General features: G+C 37.8%; 1 protein-coding gene across 1 annotated transcript; it reads right to left on the minus strand.

Moving 5' to 3' along the window:
- Window positions 1-455: 455 nt before the first annotated feature.
- Window positions 456-18,280, minus strand: LOC139980669 (N-lysine methyltransferase SETD6-like). Its single transcript, XM_071992488.1, has 9 exons — window positions 17,819-18,280; window positions 16,094-16,238; window positions 13,714-13,861; window positions 12,826-12,951; window positions 8,342-8,609; window positions 7,086-7,184; window positions 4,898-5,080; window positions 3,986-4,085; window positions 456-2,804 (listed from the first exon to the last, which is right to left on the minus strand). The coding sequence occupies exons 1-9, from the start codon at window positions 17,939-17,941 to the stop codon at window positions 2,536-2,538; spliced, it is 1,461 nt and encodes a 486-aa protein (XP_071848589.1). The 5' UTR covers window positions 17,942-18,280; the 3' UTR covers window positions 456-2,535.
- Between the last annotated feature and the right edge of the window lie 3,656 nt (window positions 18,281-21,936).

Here is a 21,936-nt window from a genome sequence, read left to right on the forward strand (position 1 = left end):
AGCTTTAAAATTGACTAAAATTTGCTTATTTGGTGATTAGCAGTTACCCTCAACAAGTGAAATGTTCTATATGTTTTTACTATGCGTTTCACTATGTGTTTCACTAAGTTAGAACTAGTCAAGGTATCGAATACCAGATGCACATACACTTTTACAAACCATGCAAATGACCATGTTGAATGCTAGGTAACACTTGCTTTACTAACTCAAGTAAAACTTTTTTGTACTATGCGTTTTACTATGTGTACTATCTAAGTCAGAACTAGTCAAGGTATCAAATACTACATGCATATATATTTTCACAAACCATGAAAAGCATTACCATGTTGAATGCTTTGTAAAGCTTGCTTTACTAACACAACACAGGTAAAATGTACTGTTGTAACTACAATCAGAATAGTTGCTTTACAGGTAAATTCTTTGGTAATTGTTTCCATTTGAATACCAAAGAGAACTGAAGACCAAAGAGAACCATTTAATGTAAATCAAATTATCCGTCTATTATGTCCATTTCTTTTCACTGGGTCAAAGTTTTTTATGACAGCATGATATCAAAAGACTATTTGCTGTTCTCGCAACCTTAAAGCTTACAACCAATCAACAAGTTCACGGGCTACAGCGTGTATCTGTGTGTATGTATGTGTGTTGAAATACATGTCTTCAACTAATGTTTTTGTGAAATGCAAGATCATTTCAGGAAAGCGAGACATACTACAGCTAAAAGAAAATTCCATTTTTTAAATTAAGTCATTTAGCTCAAACATATCAATAACAGATTAATGACATATTCATGCAAGACTGTTTCACCCTTCAAATTTAAATGCTATCTTTATACTTGTCAATTAAAAGCCTAACTTCACAAAAGTTCACTTCTGCAGCAAGGCAATAGGTTGCATGGTGAAATCAATTTTACATAGTATCAAAGTTACATAGTTTTAAAGTGTTATTGCTGCCAGTCATCACTCCATAATTATTTTTAAACTAAAAAAAAGAAGACATCTCAGTGCAAATTTTATAGCTATAACTGAATAGTCCTAGGCGATCAAATTTCTGTTTTGGACAACCGAAATAAGCTTTGGTGGTCGACACCAGCGGACGAGTAGTTGTTTACACAATGACACTTCAAATTGCAGATTGCACCATAACTAAATACCCCCAAACTAGGTAGAAAGATAATTTGGTATCACCCCACCATCACTTTTGATTACAAAATTAGCAGTGAATATTTAAAAAAAATTCTAACAAAGTGACAAAAATACTGTTTTGTTTTTATTTTTAATACATCTGAGTATCAATCCAAGGTAAAACGCTTACAAAGAATTATTCTAGTACAGATGAAAAAATGTCTGGTAAACACAAAGCTTTATGCAAATGAACAGCTCACACAGAAGAGTACATTATTGTCATGCTTTATCTCAAATACACGCACGCACAAACACACTAAAACATAACACTACATATTAGCAGGTTTACATTGACAAAACTGGCATGAATCTTATTCACCTTTTTCTAAAGTACTTTTCAACTAAATTGTGGGATGTTAACGCCTATCCCCGTAAAGAATTTCTGCAAATAGAGAAATGGAATAAATAAAAAATAAAATAAAAAGTTCCAAAAAATTAGTGACCATCGGTGCTGATTGACGAGCTAAAATAATACTTTTGTCTTCAATGTGACCCAAACATGTTTTTCGAGAAAGTCCGACTCAGCAGCCAGTGGCGTGTCAGTTACGAGCCGTAAGGAGCTTAGGATAGACTGAAATACTTCAAACGATTCTGTTTGGTCTACCCAACAGAGTTAAAAATAGTGCTAAAAGATGGAGTAATTGATTGCACCCCATCTTCACCTCTCAAGAGAAGGTGGTCGGTCTCTCTCAAATAGGCCTTATCACCTCATCAAGAATCAAGTAAGCTTTCACGACTGATTTGAGGACTATCTTTCCCATGCTGCTCATAACAGGGAGAAAAGATAGATAGAAAAGGAATCAATTTTAATAGGAAGGAAAGAAACCTACAGCACAACACTCATTCTAAAACAATATTTTATAAACATGCATGCATAAAGCAAGCCTAACCTCTTAAACCTCACTGTTTTTAACAGGATTTTGTGATTCCTAGATAAACAAAAGGGTTTTGGTCTTACCCTCTGTCTATTGTCTCTGTGCTTGACACTACCATATCAGTGCAATACCTGCTCATATCATTACACCCATACTTGCACCATTTAACCCAGTTCCATATCAAACAGTGCTTGGCTGTAATAAATCATAAATCTGCCAGGTATATCAAACCGAAAGTCTGATCTCTCATCTAAACCTCTCTCCTTGCGATACTGGAATGGGGAAACACGATCCTTGCCTTCCCCCTCGTCTACCTTTCTGTATGTATCTTCTTGCCAAGATCGCGATCCCTTAACGGGAAAAGATCCTCGACAAAATGGAGAGCTGGTGTGTCTGTCGTTGAAGGTGGGATAAGAGTTCCCCCCCCCCACATTGAGGGGAAGGAACTGAAGGCCGACTGGCAGTCCGACGAGACTTCAAGCTATGCAACAATGGTCTCCTTGTCCTGGTTGGACACTATTTGAAAGTGGTTCTTTAGTTATTGCTTGCAGTGTCTTATGCAGTAGAATTTTCTGACCCACCCTCACGTGAAGAGCAAATTGTCTTTTCCGGCTCAGTTTCTGATAATTCTCCTTCTTGAGTAAATTTCTGTCTTCGTCTATCGTGTTGACGTACTTCTCTAAGCACAGCCTCAGAACACCGCTTAATAGTTGCTTCCACTTTTCGGGTAACGTTTGAAGATTTTCTGTATTTCCAAAACGAAAAAGAGGACAAAACTTTAGTCAGATACAGTTTTTAGTCAAGTAGTAACAATGCATGAAACACTTAGCACTTTAAATAAGAGGAAAAGAAGACAAACCAATAAACCCAAAATAACTTTAAGTTGTTTTTCAAGCTTTACTTCAAAGAGATCTTATTTTCAGGCTATAGGGGCTCTGAAACATGTTTGGCTTCAATCAAAAGTTTTGCTGTATGCCTTGGCTGAATGGTTGCAATTAAGATGGGAAAAGCACAGTCCATTACGCAAGTCCATGAAGCAGTTACAGACCAGAGTGACTGCCCCCACCCCCCACCACCCCCCCTTCTACTTACCAAAAGCATGAAAAATAGCCAATATTTGCAGGGAACACATAATGATCATAAACCTGAAAAGAAACTGTTTTTTGATCTCCTCAGCTTGCATAACCAAACGGCTTTAAGTGTTTGTCGGGCAGTTTGATCGTCTTTTGACAATAGTTGACAGACCTATGTACTGAAAATTTACGAAACTGGGGCTGACAGCGGAACTTCAAAAACAAATCCTCTTTGAGAGGGAATGGAAGTAACTAGATTAATTTCAATTTAATTTACAAAAGAAATTGTGCCAGAGCACCACTGAATTATTTTAACGCAGCTTTTTAGGCATTGAATGTGCTAACTTGTCAATAGGACTGGATACAAACACCATAACAATCCAGACCATTATCTTTGACTAAACCAGTTTCAATTCCCAAACGATTTTGTTAAGTTTTCCAATATGCAGTTTTGATTGCGATTGACAGGGTTTTAAAACAGCATCTTTGTCACAGACTTTTAGGAAGTACAAAATGCCTGTATTTTGATTCCTTACCAAAATTCTGAAAAAATTGTATAACAGTTATAACTCCAAAGGCAAAGCTTGAATGAACTGCACACTTGGTATGTAGATACACCTTATAAATTGCAATAATACTGAGTGAACAGTCAGCATTCAACGTTGTCATATGAAATGTGACAAGGGTTCACAAAGCCTGTTGGCTTTGCGGTTTACTAGCTAACTTAAGGTTCACCATGGTGGAAGAGCACATCAACTGTGATCTGATATTTGAAATAAAAGACTCTCTTCGGGTATGGATTTGGCCCGATCTCGGCAATCTCATGGACGACCTAAAGAGCAGAGTATCTCACCTAAAGAGAGTATAATATCGGCTTCTTCGTTTTCCTCGTCACTCTCCCATCCGTCTTTGTTTTTGTAGTCTTCAAAGTCGTCCTTACTCATCATACAGACCTGTCAAGCAGAGGTGATGAAATTCAATGAAAAATACATCGGATGCGCGTATTGAATACAGACATGAGGGTAAAGAAAACCAGAATGCAAAAATGCATTGTGGTTTCGATAATGTAACATGAGCAGTTTTCTTCATGAATCTGACGTAATGTATAGTCAGGGTGTACATGTTTACAAGGGTTTCACCATTTGACCTTTGATGACCCCAAATGACTTTTGACCTCCACCAAAAACAATAGGCTTCTTTAACTCAATGTGGTACTTCTACACTAAATTAGAGGTTGGCCCAAGCTTCCAGTATTGAGATATCTTGATTACAAGGTTTTCACAATTTGACCCCTGTTGACCCCAAATGACCTTTGACCTCCACCAAAAACAATAGGCTTCTTTTACACAATGTGGTACTTCTACACACTAAATATGAAATTGATCTGACCTTCCCTTCTTGAGATATCGTGTTTACAAGCTGGGCGTCACAAACGCACTGAATGCACTGAATGCAAAGGTTACGATTATCATTGAAACCAAAAACGGGCGGGTTAAAGAGATGTTGGGGGGGGGATTGGAGTGAGAGGACGAGGAGGCTGGGAAAGAGACGGTTTCTTATATTTAGAACTTGACCGTACCAATACTGAAATGGACAGCCAAGAACAAGTCTGAATCTTAATTACTAGCTCAACAATCATACAGTAAGGTTCTTCCAGCCCAATAATCTGATCTGCCAACAAAGAATGTGTTAAATATGCTGGGGGAGGGGGAGCTCTCCCCTGGTGCCTCCCAGTCTTTCAATCGATGCATGACAGAGGATGTACCTTTAAAGTAGTGTGTAGTTCTTCCGGGGTTAAAATTCCGTCTTCACCGATCACAAAGTTCCCTTCATCGGAGACCACATCCAGCTGCTCCAGGAATCGCCATCGTGCGTTGAGGTCTAACCCTGGCTCGGTTTTCGTCGATTCCCTGACGTGGTTCAGGAAAAATTTCATCGGTATATCAACCTAGAACAAAGATGAAACATTGTTTTTCTAAAGTCATTACGAATACATTAATGCTGCATGTTTTATTTAAACTTTGAAATGATTTTAGTTAAAGGATGATTTTAGTCATAGTTCAAAGGGAAATAGTGAAGAAAGGGGGGGGGGGGAGGAGTGCTTGCAATTTTTCTATAGCTATTCAGGTATTCAAGAAGTGACATATATTTATTTTTTTATTCAGTTTTGTGTCGCATCTTTCCTTCATCGTGTCTCAAAAATTTGATGCAGTATAAAAATGAAACCCTCGACTGCTAGCAGTGTTTTTATTTTACAGTTTTCCAGCATATCAAATTTAATTCTGTGCCTGAAGTCCTTGAAAGCAAAGATAAAGTACTAAGAAATAGCATTTGTTACTTAAGTTACAAATTCATAAAGAACACAGACATTTAGCAAAAGATGTCGGTGGCTTTTAAACTCGATAACAATACATTACATCAATTGTGTGGGACACAAAATTTTCTGGATTGGTATAATGGTTAATGAACTCGGCAGCAACATGCTAATAGATAAATCAATCTCTAAGTTTAGACGGGGAGGTTATCCAGTCCTATGTGAATATTATTTATTATAATAGTTGGTTTGGCCATAATGGCAAAAAGTTCCCTGCCCTGCACAAGATATAGTGTCAGAGGTCGAGAGTACTATTAGTAACCCAAAATACAATAGGAATTAGGAAGTTAACAAATGTTTACTCATGTCCAAAAATTCAGTGCAAAGCATTTTAGGGTGACTCTCATCCCAACTATAAAGGACAAATGCTGTTGTCGATCTGCAAATAGCTGTTACCATGGTTACCGGGAGATAACAGAGTCTCTCGCGCGTCACAGTTCCCGTGCAGATTCTGCTGATTATTATTTGTCCATAGAATGTCAATTTGGCACTGAATGGGTTTGTGGTATGGAGCTGAATTTCATGTACTGTATAAAGACATTGTAAATAACCTTTTCCTGACAATTTAGGATGTGTTACATTAGCAGGATGTACTAATGATCATATGGGAGGGGGGAAGGGGGGGTCGGGAGGTAATAAACGACATTGGGGAAGAACAACAACTAGCTCAAGCATCTTTTGCAAGCATCACAGTTTCCAATTAATCAAATCCTATGAAAACGCAAAGGTGCTGTCAAAGTGAGCAAAATATGTCTGTATATATGTTATTAATTTTCTATAAAGGTTCATACCTTCACAGAGAGGTTCATACCTTTATAGTGAATTGATTAGTAAAGATCATAACATTTTGCAAAGAAAGCTAATAATTCCTTGCTTGTAAAGTCAAAATGAACAGTTTTAAATTTTTGGGAACAAAAAGCCCAAATTTGCTAACTCAACAATTTTCTGAAAATTATGATCTCATCACTTTTGGACAATTTGCAAAACTGTTAAAAAAGTTACTTCCACCGTGAATAATTCATCATTTTTTTAGTCAAATTTCTATGTCAAGTGGATTAAAAACTGTTATAAAAAATTGATTAATCTTTGGCAAAAAGTCAAATCGATTACATCTGAGCATGAGAGAATATGTGGAAAGTTGTTAAATTGCAAACAAGCTAAGAAAGTGAATAATGCATGTAAAACTGTCAACATCCATAAAGTAACCAGTTCAATACTTTTTTACCTTTTTTTGACATATGTCAATAACTTAAACGTTTTGCCTTTGATTGCTGACAATATTTATCAGAATATTTTAACATTTCAATGGGATCCTAATGTTTCCATAAAAATATAGAATCGATGAAACCTATTTAAAAGCAAATACATAGCATTAGCTCCATAATTGAATCTGTCAGTTTAAAATTGGTTTAATTGGACCGTGTTTAAACGCGATCCTAGCAGGATCTTCTTCAGAGGTTGACTGATATAATATAAACTAAGGCTAACTTTACATATTTACTTACACAGGTCAACCATGCCTTTTGTTTTTATCTTCACTCTTAAATGAACTGTTTCAATCCAACCACCTTTCACTTACTGTATCAAAGATATTTTCTGGGTAAGATTCAGCAAAGCCATACATATGTAACAGCTGCCAGTTGGCTAATTCACCAAAAGTGTTGAAGACTTCCTGACCCTAACAAAACAACAGAAAAGAAACAGAAAATGTACACAAACACATTAAGAAATGAAAGAAAACAGTGTGGGGGAAAAAGAAAACATGAAGGTTTCAAACTGTGCTGCTAGTAAAACAGTTTTGAGCTATTTACATAGTCACAACACAACAAGAAGTACAATCACATGGTTAAGCTAGATGGAATACAATAGATAGCTTGGGGGGGGGGGGGGGAATTCCCTCTTTTGACACATACCAAGCCCCCTGATAGTCATAGATAGGATACTTGGTAACAGATGAATAGAGTTCAAAGTTACAACACAACAGCAGAGGGAGGTGGGTGAAGAGGATGATGATACAATGTTGTCAATATTCCTTCAATCCTTAATTTATCAGCAAACGGAATAATTCAGCGAGTTGAAGAAAACATTAACTTGACAGTCGCCAGTGCTTGAACTCTTACGGATACTGTTACCGTTTACTTAAATTATTTTATCCGAGTGAGTGGCCCTGGGAACGAAAACAAAAAATGAGTCGGCAAGCCCGATCACAGATTTTCTGACTTTAAATATAAATTTTGAGCACACTTTAGCCTTAGATTAACTGCCTTTTCAAGTTGAAGTTTCTGAAACATCACTCCCATGGAGACAGGACTTTGATAGCCAACCTTTTAACAAAAGGAACTTTATGCCTAAGAGCAGGGGTGGGCAACCTTTCTGAATGAATGGGCCAAATACAAGGAGTGAAAAATTGACTGCTCCGCACCTAACCAACGACCTGCTGTTGATTTCAAACCTTTGATTCCGAGGACTTTTAAGCAATAGGTGTGTGTACTTAATCTGTATTCACAAAAACATAATGTCAATACAGTACAGTTGATAATTAATGTGGATAATAGGCCTACTGTACCTGACAGCATCATTAGTGCCGATAAATTCTAAGCAGCTAGCTCATTTTTTGTGATGATGTAAAATAGATTGATCTTTTTTCTTTTTATTGAGACATCTCACAGGCGGCAAAAAATCACTGGCGGGCCGCATGTGGCCCGCGGGTCGTAGGTTGCCCACCCCAGCCTTAGACCTAGTTTTGGCGAGAGATTTAGAGAAACATGATATCCTCTGACCAGGCACACGTACAACACCACTGTCATGAATATTCACGGGGAGCCGGAATCTAACCTTTCTGATTGGCTTAATGGAAACCATCTTCAGCCTCTCTTTCTCAAAGAGTAACTTGGCGTTATTTTTGGCGATGTGGTTGAGGGCGTCGGCCAGCGGTACCATCACGGGAGGAGGATGGTGGGAGTCGTTGTCGTCATCATCATCTTCGTCGTCGTCTTCGTCAGCGTCCATGTCGATCGGGAGTCGATTCGAGGGCTCCGTGAAACTGTACGACATCACAAACGCTACCATCTTTTTGTACAGGTCTAGATTGTGTACCTCTAAACTGGGAGATGAGAAAATGAGAAGAAATTCAATGAATGCACACTGGTAAATAATGTTTTGTTTTCCTTTAAAATTTTACGTCTAACTTTATACTCCACAATTGGATGAATTCATAATGTGGATGTACCATAGGTAGTGGTATTTTGTAAACTTCACATCCCCTTTAGACAAACTAGTAACCCTATCCAATCCAAGGTCAAAACAATAGACTGAAAAATAAAGACAAAACAAAACATTATTTGTCAGTTTGCAACTATGACATCACGCCTGTTTTGCTTTAAGTTCACTTTTGGTAGAATATCAGATAACTTAAACTGTCAATATCTCAAAAAAGGTACATACTGTAGGAATTGAATGCAAATTTCACAAGAATGTGTAGATTATGTTCCTCTGTAACATATCAAAACAAAATTTTTACCTGGACTATTCTTTTAAAGATAATTACAATGGCAAAGAGATTTAAAGCTTTAGTTTGTGTTCAGTTTGTTGGTAAATAATCAACACTTAAGGCACCTGAAACATCATCCACTATTTTAGTCTACGAAATATCTTCTCTTGCTATTAAATGAGTGAAGTAGACAACCTATAAAACCACAAATTGTTGTAAATGAAGAAGTTAATGACAATACGCACAATTTGTGGGACACAAGTTGCACTATACTGGAGTAAATGGTTAATAAATCAACATTTCGATGCAGCCAACCGGTTGAAACCAGCACATAGATCTCATTAAAATGGATATTTAATTACCTGTGGATGGCTTGGTTATAGTGACCACCACCCAAGATAATAATTACGTCTTTAGGAAGAAAATGACATCATTCAATTTTAATACTGTCTGTTGTAGACAATTAAAAATGCACTGCACTATCAATCCAGATTGAATTATATAACTTTTCATTTTTGAGAACTATCCCTTTAATCAGTTGAGGATTATACTATTTAGTCTAGTACACACATAGCATTTAAGGTCTGTTCAAAACTCAACCAGTTGGGAAAGCAACAACAACAAATTATGGCCTTAAATGACATTCTTCACAATGTGTCAAAAATTTGTCAATGACAATTAGGCGTTGAAAGTCATCCAAGGACGTTTCTGTTGTCTTTATAAGTCACAAAAATATGTTTTCGGTTGTGTTATTAGAATTCATAAAACAATGGACTAACATTAACATTTAATTAAGGCCTGCGGTGAGGAGCCAACTTAATTATCAATACAGCCTTAAAGGGGCAGTCCAGAGAGATTTGACATATTTTGTAATATATGAACATCTCGAAAACTGGCATGTAGCCATGTAGAAAAAATTACCAGTATTTAAATCTACCTTTTATCTTTGGACTAACATATGAAGTCTAAAATTCTGTTTTAACTCATTCTTTCATAATTAAATGGATTAATTAATACCCTTAATTTGGCATGAAACAGAAGATATCAACATTACAGAACTCCTCGTGGATGACATAGTCTCTTCTTGCGTTCTGTTGTATGTTTACATTCGAATTTACTCTTCAAATCAAAAAATGTCAATATTCAACACTATCAAGCCCAATTTATTTACATAAACCATTCTTTAGCAAACTACTGTGAACTGATAAAACATCTCTAATTTACTGTTTATCAAAATTTACAATTTTTAATTCAGCTAATAAACTGTAAGCCCATAATAATTTTCTACTTTAATACTGCCATTGTCTCTTCAGCCAAATAAATAGTGTATTATTTCCTTACAACATTAATATATTGACAAACAAGAGTAAATTCATCACAGCCTTGATGATATGCAAATAAGGTCAGAACCAAAGTACCTTCACTATGCAACATTTGCAGTTCTACCCTAAGTGTCAATATTTCTTTTTAGAGTGACAGAATTCCACAACGTTTTGTAATGAAACTTATGACACTTAATGTGACAAAGCAAATATTAGCCAATCACACGAGGCGTGTTATTTATTTACTCGTCATGCGTAACAGGAGACGGACATTCCAGGCAGACATTGATCAAGTTAATGATACATAGCTGCTTTACAATGTCCGTAAATGAGCTCTCGATCAATTGAAAACTGAAACTGCTATACTTTAATCTGAGTTCAGAAATCACCAAGGTCACCTTGAAAAAAATTATCCCTGAACCAGTTCCAGCTTTAAGATACAGAAACTATAAATCACTCCAAAGAACTTTGGTGAACTCTAGCAGAATGTAGCAGAATTTTCTCTGTTTTATGATAAACAAAAGAGGCGAGAAGTTTTTCTCGCTATTGTCTATAAAACTCTAAAAAACAACCTCCTTTTCCAAAAAATATCTGATGGTAAAAACGCAATATATCCACACCCTTGCTCAAAGGATCAGTGAAAATAACGGCTTGGCTACGGTGCTATTGTACAGTATATTGTCCCTGACTGTAGTAAAGCTAAACATTTTCGATATAAAATATTCACTGGGCACGATATTTCCTTTTATACTGCAATCTCTATGAACTGCAAGCAGAGCGAAGGTTGAAACAAGAGCATCTCTGTACGAAATTTTAAAAAAAAATAATAATATCCTGCTCTAAATATTTACCAAAGTGCCCTTTGGAAAAAATGATCTTGTGCCCTCGTGCCCTTTAATTTGCTGGGCCATCTTTGTATCCCAAATTGCTCATCCAACAATGGCACACATATGTCATGCCTCTCTTCGAATATGTCAAGCTTTGACCTACCGGTTCTTTCAAATGAACAATGTTCAAATTTTATTTGACATGTTTTTATGTTAATACCATGTGTGTGACTCATCAATAATTGTCTCCTCTATGCTTTCGTTAGTATTTTCCTCAAAATTTGGGTCAGTGGATCCTTTACCTATGCTCAAACTCTTTTAATTAACTTTTAAGAAAATATTGCCATTCCTGAGAAGAACATTTTCCTTCACTGAGAGACATGGTCTGAACTGAGTGACATGGTTTAAACCGATAGACATGGTTTGAACCGATAGAAATAGTTTAAACGGATAGACATGGTTTGACCTAAGGGACATGACTCGAAAGACTACAAAATTAGGAAAAGCCTAATTGAGCACATTTTAACACTTAAAATATTAGACAAATTTAAATTTGTGACACTTCAGAAATGTTAAGACATAGAAAAGGTTGCTATCTGACTTCATGTAAACTTATTACCAAGAATTCTACCCCCACCCAAATAAAACTAACATGTTACAAGAGCACTTGTCCAGTATATAGTGACTAAAAGAACAGCAACCTCAAGGTTATATTTCACAGTACAGTAATTCCCAAGCTGAAAATGACCTTGACAAACACACAAATAACAGGGATGTACTGTACATAGGACTGTTTCAATGTCACCTTCAACATATGCAACTGTACACTTTAAACTCATAAACAAGGAAGGTATAATATCTAGAATAAACAATAAAACTCATTTTTGAAGTTACAACCTTCTACATAGTTACATGGAGGGTTGAAACCACGAAAAAGTACAACAAATGTATCTCAGACGATTCAGGCAATGAACCTTAGCAGTTTGAATGGACGATATGATGGCAGTCATGGAAATTGATCGGGTTTGACAATGAATATTAGCAGTTTTGCATCTGCAATATAAGGCAAAGTGGCATCAGCAAAACAGGTATCTTTGCTGCTACAAATTTGGTGGACGACCTAAGCAAAGTTGTTTGTTTGGTTTTTTGCCAGTAAACGTTCCTTTCATAGTAGGCTATGATACTACCAAAGAGTAGCAAATTCATTGCGATATGCAGCTTTAACATATATGCAACAACTTAAGCAAATACCCACTAATTTAATCTGACTGCAGAAGTATTCCCCAAAGACATACCGGAAATTCGGGAGGAGTCAAAGTTGAATGGCAGGGAGAAGGAAAGGGGTCATGTTAATGCTAAAAAGTTTACTTGCTACATATAGATGAGCTAAGCCACATCATTTCCCTTTCCAAGTTTCGACAGACCCTATGGCCGTTTTTTTCCAATTAATCCAGAAAACACCACCGATTCTTTTTTCCGTTCTTTTCGTTTTGGCGTTGATTGACTACATCCTTTCAACTGCCAAATCAAGGAAACTCTGTCTGTTGAGGCACAGGATTAACGCCTGTCGATAGGAGTCCTTTCTAGTCGAAAAATGTATTTCCTTTTCAATATTGATATTCTGTTCGACGGGTCACAGAGTAGTAATATGGACAAGACTGCATAGATACATGTACTCACTTGAATAATTCAGGATGTTGGCTGATGCAAGGCAGAACTACCGACTGGAATTCATCTTGTATATTTTTGAGGTCCCTACTGACAGCCTCCGGAACACCGGTACCTTGAAGCTCGGACAGCTCTTGCCTGTATGAAATCAAATTGATGTGTCGTGAAGGTACATTATACGGTACAAGAACTAATGATAAGCTGGTGGGAGGAGAGGAAAGAGGTGAGGGAGAAGGCAAAGAAGGGCAGGTAGGGAAAAGGAGGAGACAAGAAGGGAGGAGGAGGAGGGGGAAGGATTGAGATTGCCCAATAATCAATTCATTGCACTGTTAAACATGTATGTGGAAATGTAATGAGTGATATTGGGACTTTGATGAGTAGGATGTTACAACAAATTATGTTCACAACTTCATTTTGTGGGTCTACTGGTTGATTCAACCCCCCCCTCCCCACCCCCCAAGTTTTTTGTTTTTGTTTTACTATCTCCTTGAGAGCATCTTACAGAACCTAACTGAGACACTTCAATCATCTAAATAAACCCCCCCCCCCGCTCCCCCTGCCCTCCACCTTAACAATTTGCCATGGAAAGTTTTAGCATGCTAAAGTGTAATGACATGCTTACAGTACATATATATGATGACTCTCTTTAATTAAGGTACTAGATTAGCGAATTTACCTAAGGTACTCGGTGAGCGGATTTAATTAAGGTACTCGATTAGCGGATTCAATTAAGGTACTCAATTACCTCTTTTTAATTGAGGTATATACTCGATTACTCTCTTTAATGAAGGTACTCGATTACTCTCTTTAATTAAGGTGCTCGATTAAGCAGTGGAAGAGGCAGGCAGAGAAGTTCACCTTGCGGTGAGGGTACGGAAAACGAGAAAAAATTAGACGTACTTGTCCCAGAACATTGGAAGTTCCTGCTCGGAAAAGTTTGGGAACAGATCCAGGTACGCCTTCCATCTCGAATTTGAATTTGTGTGTTCGTACATGAGACAGACTAAGAGAGGAACCCAACCACTGGCACTATCAAGATGCTCTTTATCTAACAAACAAAAAAAACACAGAGAAAAAATAAATGTCAAAATTAGAGAAAAATTATGCAAGGTTTAGCATGTCTTTTTTTTCTCTTTTCCACTTGAAGTGAATTAATATGCATAAATACCTCCGTTTTACATGGTGATAAAAGAGTTCTCCAACAAAATCATAAAACGGTAGATGACAAAATTGACTACTTTAATATTGTTCACATTTTGTGTAACAATTTTATGTTTCTAAACTTTGTTTCTTATCAAATACTGCACAAATAGTACAGGTATGCTTCAGTGTACAAAACTACTATCTAGAAAATGTTTTTCATTGATGAAGCAGCCTTTTCCATGTTGCATAAATGATTCCCTCCTGGTGGGCTGTTAAATATGCATTATAGGGATTTCATACCCACCCTACACTAAATATTCTATGTAAACAGACTGTCAAATAAGCTAAGTTAAAATTTACACGATAAATAAAAAACATTTGGTTACTTATAGGTATGTCACATACATACATAGTACATACACACACACACACACACACGCACACACGCCATCACCATTGCACATATTCCTTGAGGCTTGTGCCTCCGGCAAAGGATTCAAAAAATAAATATTTCTTGATTACGTGAAAAGGTATCTTGAAGCAAGTCATTTTAGTGCCTTACAAATGAAATACAAAACTACAAAAAGACACCAGCCAAAAAAAAAAACCTTCCAGTGCTTGCTTGCTTCCAATATATCAGAAAAAACAGGTCTCAGTGCAACAGTTTTATATTTCTCAGTACATCTTTAGACAATGAGTTTGAATAGAATAGAATTCCAGCAAACTTTTTGTAAATTGTGCAGTTTATCCAGCTTTGCTATGAAGCTGACTGTCAGCCTGTTTCACATCAATACTCAGAACAGGTAATCCTCGAAACAACAACAAACAGTAATCCTCCATACAAATTATACAAACTTTGGCCAAGTGAAAGATTCTTGCAATTGGAGACTATATACATTTTCAAATTTCGCCCTCTGCTGACCTTTGCCCTCCACTGACTACAATCAGAGACCTTGGACTCATTAGGCAAAGGCTTTATGCCAAGGATGACAAAATTTGTCATAATTTGTCAACATTTTTCATCTTGAGATATTAAAATCAAGGTCAACAGAAGGTCAATATTTGATGTATGCATGAACATGTATGTGACATTCTCCAAGTTATCATTCTTGAAATATATTGAGCTTTCAAGGTTTTCCACATTTTGTTCGCAAATGACCTCTGACTTCCAAGAAAAACAATACAGCACTTCCTCAATACTGGGCCAGCCGCAGTACAGTAAGTATGACATTTGTCAACACTCTTCTTAGGGTTTTATGTTCACAAGCTACGGTATCATGCACACATAAGCTATGATAATTTAAAAACATACATACACACATACAGTACACACATGTACACCCACAGTCCCACACAAACCAACTTCATGATCAATATGTACATGAACAGTACATGCCTTCCTGTTCAGGTCTGACAAGTACCAGAAATAAGGCTTTGAGAGGGATAACTTTGCTGTAAGTTTTACATCTCAATGAATTTTTCATCAATACTGTTTATAGTGTTTTTATTTTATACAATTACTTTTTTTAATTGAGGCAGTACTGCACATCAACACCTCACCCCATATTCAGGAACCAAACCTTCACGGCAGTTCCACCAAAGACAACGAAAATACCCTGACAAATGACCACCAAATAAATTTATAATTTAATTAGATTCTAAGTAAAGGACTCCATTACACACTGTGTCAACAAGTCACTGTCTCATATTATATGAAAATGAAAATCGCTAAATCAGAAAATTATATTCTTCACTATTTCAAATACTGGGTTGGTCTGGAATTAATATAATCAAGGTATTTCAAGCTAACAAATTGGCATTACTTCAAAACATACTGTACTATGTATACCATGATCTGTGCACCATCTGTGCTTTCATTGACTACTTGGTTTAACCCATCAATTTTTATCCAGACACAGGGGAAGTTCAAATTACACAAGAACGAATCACAGTGAAATAAAATGTTCAGAGGGTGGCAAAGTGGCGCTTGTTCATGCAGCTTTTCATACCAAATACAATAATCATAATTCCTATGAAAACTTAGCATTTTAACTCAATTTGCAGGTTTCAGGGGGTGGGAGAGGGGGAGAATAATGAAGAAATGAACAATAGAAACAAAGAAGTGTTTATACCGTACATTTTGAAAAGAATTCTTTTATCGAAGACGTTTCGGGATGAAGCAGACAATCACGTGGAATTTCAAAGAGAGTTTCCCCCTTTGGAATGTCTTCATTTGCTATCATGCCATAATGGGCACATGAACCATCCTCTGTAACCACAACCTATAAAAAGAGAAAAATAGGACTTCATGTGAATAGTAAATTCATGGAGAACCATGTTTCATCTTACTTTGACCTTTGACATGAATTGTCAGTAATGCATAGGTAACTCCAAGACATACTGCAACATATAATGCTCCTTTTTTTTAACCCTAACAAATAAAGTATACCGTACAAATATGTGCATCAATTACTTGCACGGTTGTCTTTATCTTATTTGGGAGCAATCTGACAGATCTGCGCAATCGTGGAAGAGTTGACCTTTGTCCAATAATGTCATCACCACTGAGTTACAGCACTTCTTTAATATACTGTACAGGCATACAGGGGTTGCAGACACAAAAAGTTAATTTTTTTAGTTAAGGAGAATTACAAAATTCTAAATAAACTCTCTACCCCCATTTGAAGGTGCTTGCTTTCATTTTGTAACCTGTCAACCTTTGACACAAAAATTGTCTATTAGAAGCGAAATATATTTGCATCTTTAAGGGAAGAATCTGATAACGTGCAATTCTTGTGTACAAAAACTGCTGACCATAGAACTGAAATAAACTGACATGCAAGAATAAAATAAGATTGACAGGGCATAGACCAACCAAACAAACTTTGAAATACTTTGACTTAACCTCAGTCTGATCTTTGGCAACGATTTAGTAGGTCGTGAGAGCACAACATCTCATACATGTACCAGAATTTCTGATTCATTAAACACATTTGCAATTACATGTTGACTATGGTTATATACATGCACTGGATGATGGTGGTATAAACAAGATGGTGTCCTGTAGTGTTTACAAACTTCACTGTTTGAATCAATTTCTCATTTTGGCTTTTGATATCACTTTTTCATGAGTCTTGGCCGAGTTTCAGTATGTTTATTCGTATACGGTAAAGAAATAAAAGTACTCTACAGCTTACAACTTAAACGTTATGATTTAACCCTCAGCTGCAAACCTACAGTATAGGCCTTGGGTTTACCATCTTCCATCCTATACAAACTTATAAACCAAATTGGCCTTGTATGTTAAGACTAGTTACTAGGCCTACAGTACTAGTTTTAAAAGCTATGGGGATCAATTTCATAGTTGAGTGAGGTCTTTGGTGTGTTCTAAAGCACCATACATGCCACACTTTTATCAATGACAATGCTAGCCAGCAGTACTACTAGTAGTAACCTCTATTACTTATTACTAGACTCAGGGCCTCAGTGGAGATTAGCTTTACGCTCACCGAGTTAACCCTTTAATGTTAAATAAATCATAAATAAATATTAATATACTCTTCATAACCTAGTACCTGTACTACAACTTCACTAGTAAGTAGTGTTAGGCCTAGGCTAGTCAGTGGTCTCTACATACCTAACTTAGGCATTACTGTGTAGCCTGTGCAGTGGGATAGCCACCCTAGGACTGAGTACTAATACTATTACTAATGTACTACTACAACTCGGTCCAAGGCCAAGGCTGTTTCAGGTTTGTTTATAACCTAACGATACGTAAATTCGTCACTAAAGACAGCAAAGGTAGTGAGTTATGAACATATAACTGTTAGGGTTAGAGTTTTAATACTCAAACATTGTTTACCTTGGCGTTTAGTTGAAAATGATTATCCTCGCACCATTTCGTAAATCTGCTCAACCCCGTGTCTTTGTGTTCTCCTTCAGCCCCGTTATCCGTTTTCACCTTCTTCAATGGAGGTTCGGCCATTTGTGGATCTTACTCTCTTTACGAAATTTTAAACAAGCGAGTGCGAAACTGTCAATCCTGTTACTAACAATCTGGAAAGTTGAGGACAGATTTACTCGCTAAACCCTTAATTCACAGTTTCATGAGATTATCGGTTCACAATCCACGATGTCCGTAATGCTACATAGCCTAACGTTAGTCAAATATTTGGTCATAACGTAATGTGCGGCGAGCGTGCACGTTCTGCAATATATGTAGACAATGTCAGAAAACCCGCGTGAAAAACCGGTAACCCAGTCTGCGAGATTATGTCAACACGGCGACTGTCAGAGGGAGTCAACAGGACGCGATTTTTTTCCGTAGTACAGCGAGGGAAGAATTATGATTATTCATATTTCCTTGCTTCGGTTCACTCAAGTCACAACCAGTGAAAAGTACGTAACCAGAACGTAACTAAGGCTACAATATGTTATAGTAGCAGTCGTATTGTGAGAATTACTGTCATATAATTCGTATAGTTGAGTGTCACTGTGTCGATGTTTATACTTGGCTAAGATCATGTGTAGTATTATGTTCCCTTTCGATGGGAATGGTGATGCACACCCGACGATGATCACACAGTCACAGTCCCGATGCAAGAAGACTGGGTTTGAGAGTCGTTTGGTTTGGTTTTCGTGCCCAGGTTCCATCCTGGGCGACTTTTTCTTAAAAAGAATATATTGTATGTAGAACACTCAACAATGATAAATTTTGGTGAGATTTTTCCAGTCACTGAACCCAGTACAGTTGAATTTGTGATAATTATCAGTCGGAGTCCGCTGCCGGTATGAATTAAGGTGGGAAAGAGAAGGAAGGACAAGGACGGGGACTGATCGAGATAAGACATAACGAGGAAAGGGATCAGGGAGTGTGGGGGGGGGGGGTTAGAACCGAGATGGCTTCTTTCAAAATAAAGATTTTAGCAACATCAAAAGTGAAGTTTTGCAAAGAGATGCATTTCTCTGTGTAGGAATCGAGATGAGGAATAGAGGTACTTCAGTTATGAAGCCAGTACCGAAAGTGAGTGGCCAGTTTGTCAATCCAAATGTAGTGAGGAAGTTATCTCACGTATATGGCAAGCCATGTGGAACAAACACCGCATAATATATCCGCGTATTAATATTAATATGTACGCTTATATATGTAAGCGTACGTATTATTAGCCAATCATAAGGCTCAAATATTTAAGCGTATTAATTCGAATATAAACACGTATTAATTCGAATACATATGAGGATTAATTCGAATATGTGCACATATTAATTCGAATATATACACGTTTTAAACCACGCTGTTGTCTAGATCAAGTGCGTTTTGCCTGGGTGAACGTCGATGCTGAGAGACTAACTTTGCAAACTCTCATTTATTGCACTGGCGAGGCTACAAAGTGATAACTCTCGAAACTCGTTTCTGAAAGCTATAAGACATGCCAGTTTTTGTCTGATTTAATACGCGTATATATTCGAATTAATACGCGTATTTATTCGTACTAGTTAATACGAGGATATATTATGCGCTGTTTGTCCCATATGGCTTGCCATACACGTACCATGTTAACATAAGATCATATCAAGGGAAGAAAATAATTTGAAACACTTTAAAGCAGTGGCGTAGGAAGGTACTTTTGAGTGGGGGGGCTGAAGACTGATGGCCGGCCTGGGGGAGGGGTCTAAGGGGAGGGGGTGTCCCCCTCCCCTTTGGATTTTTTTTGCATTTCCAGGTAGCCTCAGATGCAATTTGGTGTAATATAGCACACTTCAACACCCACTCCATTTTGTAAACTTAATTTTGTATTTTCACCAGGCCTTACATGCAATTTGGTGCTCCAAATGAGATTTTTTTCTCATTTGGAAATGAAAAAGGGGTTTTCTGACTTGCGAAGCGGGGGGGCGGAATGATACTTCCGCCCCTCCACATTTTTCACTGGGGGCTGGCGCCCCCCCAGCCCCCCCCCCCCCGGTTCCTACGCCCTTGCTTTAAAGTACTCCTATCCCGGTGTCATTGTCTGGTGCAGGGGAATTGTATACCAGCCTCGTGATTTCAAACATTTATTGTGAGAGAGACATAGAGATATACTATAAGGACTATAATAACACAAATAAATTTGAGTCAATATTTTCATGTCTTTCTTTCCCAGAACTTTATACATATATATTGATGTCTGTATATACATACTACGGTATGCCAATCAGTATAACCAGAGCAGGTCCATAGTCACTAGGAACCTGATGCTACGGCTACTTTATTTTCCTCCCCCTTCTAGATACGCTAGAGGCCGAATCACACACACAGAAGCAAGCACATGAAAGAATCGCTCATAGCGTGATGAAGGGTTGAAGGATCGACCCAGCGCATTTAGCAAAGAAAATGTGGCCGATACGCCTTAAGCCCTTAACAAAGGCTAGCTCTGCGAATGAACTCTCTCGCGATTGTGCCTTGTGCAGTTCAAACATCCATTATTCATAAGCTTAGGCCCTAATCGTGCACTATGAATAATTCATATTCTTCCCTCGCTGTACTACGGGGGGGGGGGGGGATCGCCAACACAGCTTCACTTGCTCAGAGTCGTTTTCTGCAGATGGTGATACGCAGACAGTTAAGCACACAGTTAAGCACACAGATGACACACATATAAGCACATGTTGGCAGCAGCGGGGAGTTAAAGTGACGAAATGATATATCAGGTGATTTGGGGGGCGGGGGGGTGCGAGTAGGTGTCTGATGAAAAAGAAAAATATTCTAAGCACCCTGGTGAAATTTGTATTCAATTCCAAATACATCTGAAGTTGACATGTTTTGTACCAAACGTAAAATTGAAGCAAACAGGTGTGAATTAGCCATAGATGCATATATAATGACAATATTCTATGTTTTACATAAACTCTACATGCCCCACCACCATCTTCGGTCTGGTAAACGGATCAATTGGTGGATATTTTACATTTCCTCCTACGGGTGTACAAACCCCACCCCTGTCCCTTTTCCAATATCAAGCAACAATAGTTTTTGTTTGGCACAAAGTTGCGTTTAAACCTATAATTTTACTAGTCTAAATATGCCTCAGAATGCAACGACTCCAAGACCACCCTTCCCATCCTTTATAAAATCTTGATTCGCATCTGGACCTTCCATCAATAAACGTTCATACACCTACCTAAATCCGTCGGGGAAACCATAATAGCCCCTCCCCTACACATATTAAATCGTGTGCACGTCACTGACCCACAAAAATCCGGCGAGGTTAGTCCGATAAATTGGGAAAAATAAAGAAAAATATATATATCTGCGGCCGAAATATGCACCTCAATCACACCCAGGGGCGTAGCGAGCGGGGGGGGGGGGTGTGGGGGGTGTCACACCCCCCCCCCCCCAATAATTTGGTCGCTGTCGGCAAATTTTGGGTCTGTCGGCAAAAGGAGAAAAGGTGAAGAGAGCGGAAGGGGAAGAAAGAAGGAAAGCTGAATAGAGAAAAGGAGAACGGGAGCTTCTTCCGTGCCAAATTTGACTTAAAATATGCACCAGATTGCATCTAAGGACGTTTCAAAACTAAAAATTTTCCAAAGGGGAGGGGTAGACCCCCTACCCTTAGACCCCTCCCCCATTTCAGTCACCACTTCCAGATCCGTCGGCAAATCAAATTCTCCACACCCCCCCCCCCAACAAAAACCCCTTCGCTACGCCCCTGATCACACCTGGCTGATTCAAGTTGACATTATGGTCACGTGACGATTTCAATATCTCGAAAACGTAATATATATAGGAATTGTATGGAAACTTCACCAGGATACTAATTAAGTGTATGTTCTGTTTGTCATTAATTAGTCAAACATAGATTTTTCCTCTACGCGATCCTTGTGCGTTATGAAGGGGGGAAATCAAAATGGAAAAACAGACCCCATGAAAGGACCCTTACTGTGAAATAGTTTCGGCTTTCAGTTTCACTTCAAAAGTGGTTCAGAGCTTTCAGTTTCACCTCA

Source organism: Apostichopus japonicus, chromosome 15, assembly GCF_037975245.1.
Source record: "Apostichopus japonicus isolate 1M-3 chromosome 15, ASM3797524v1, whole genome shotgun sequence".
NCBI lineage: Eukaryota > Metazoa > Echinodermata > Holothuroidea > Aspidochirotida > Stichopodidae > Apostichopus > Apostichopus japonicus.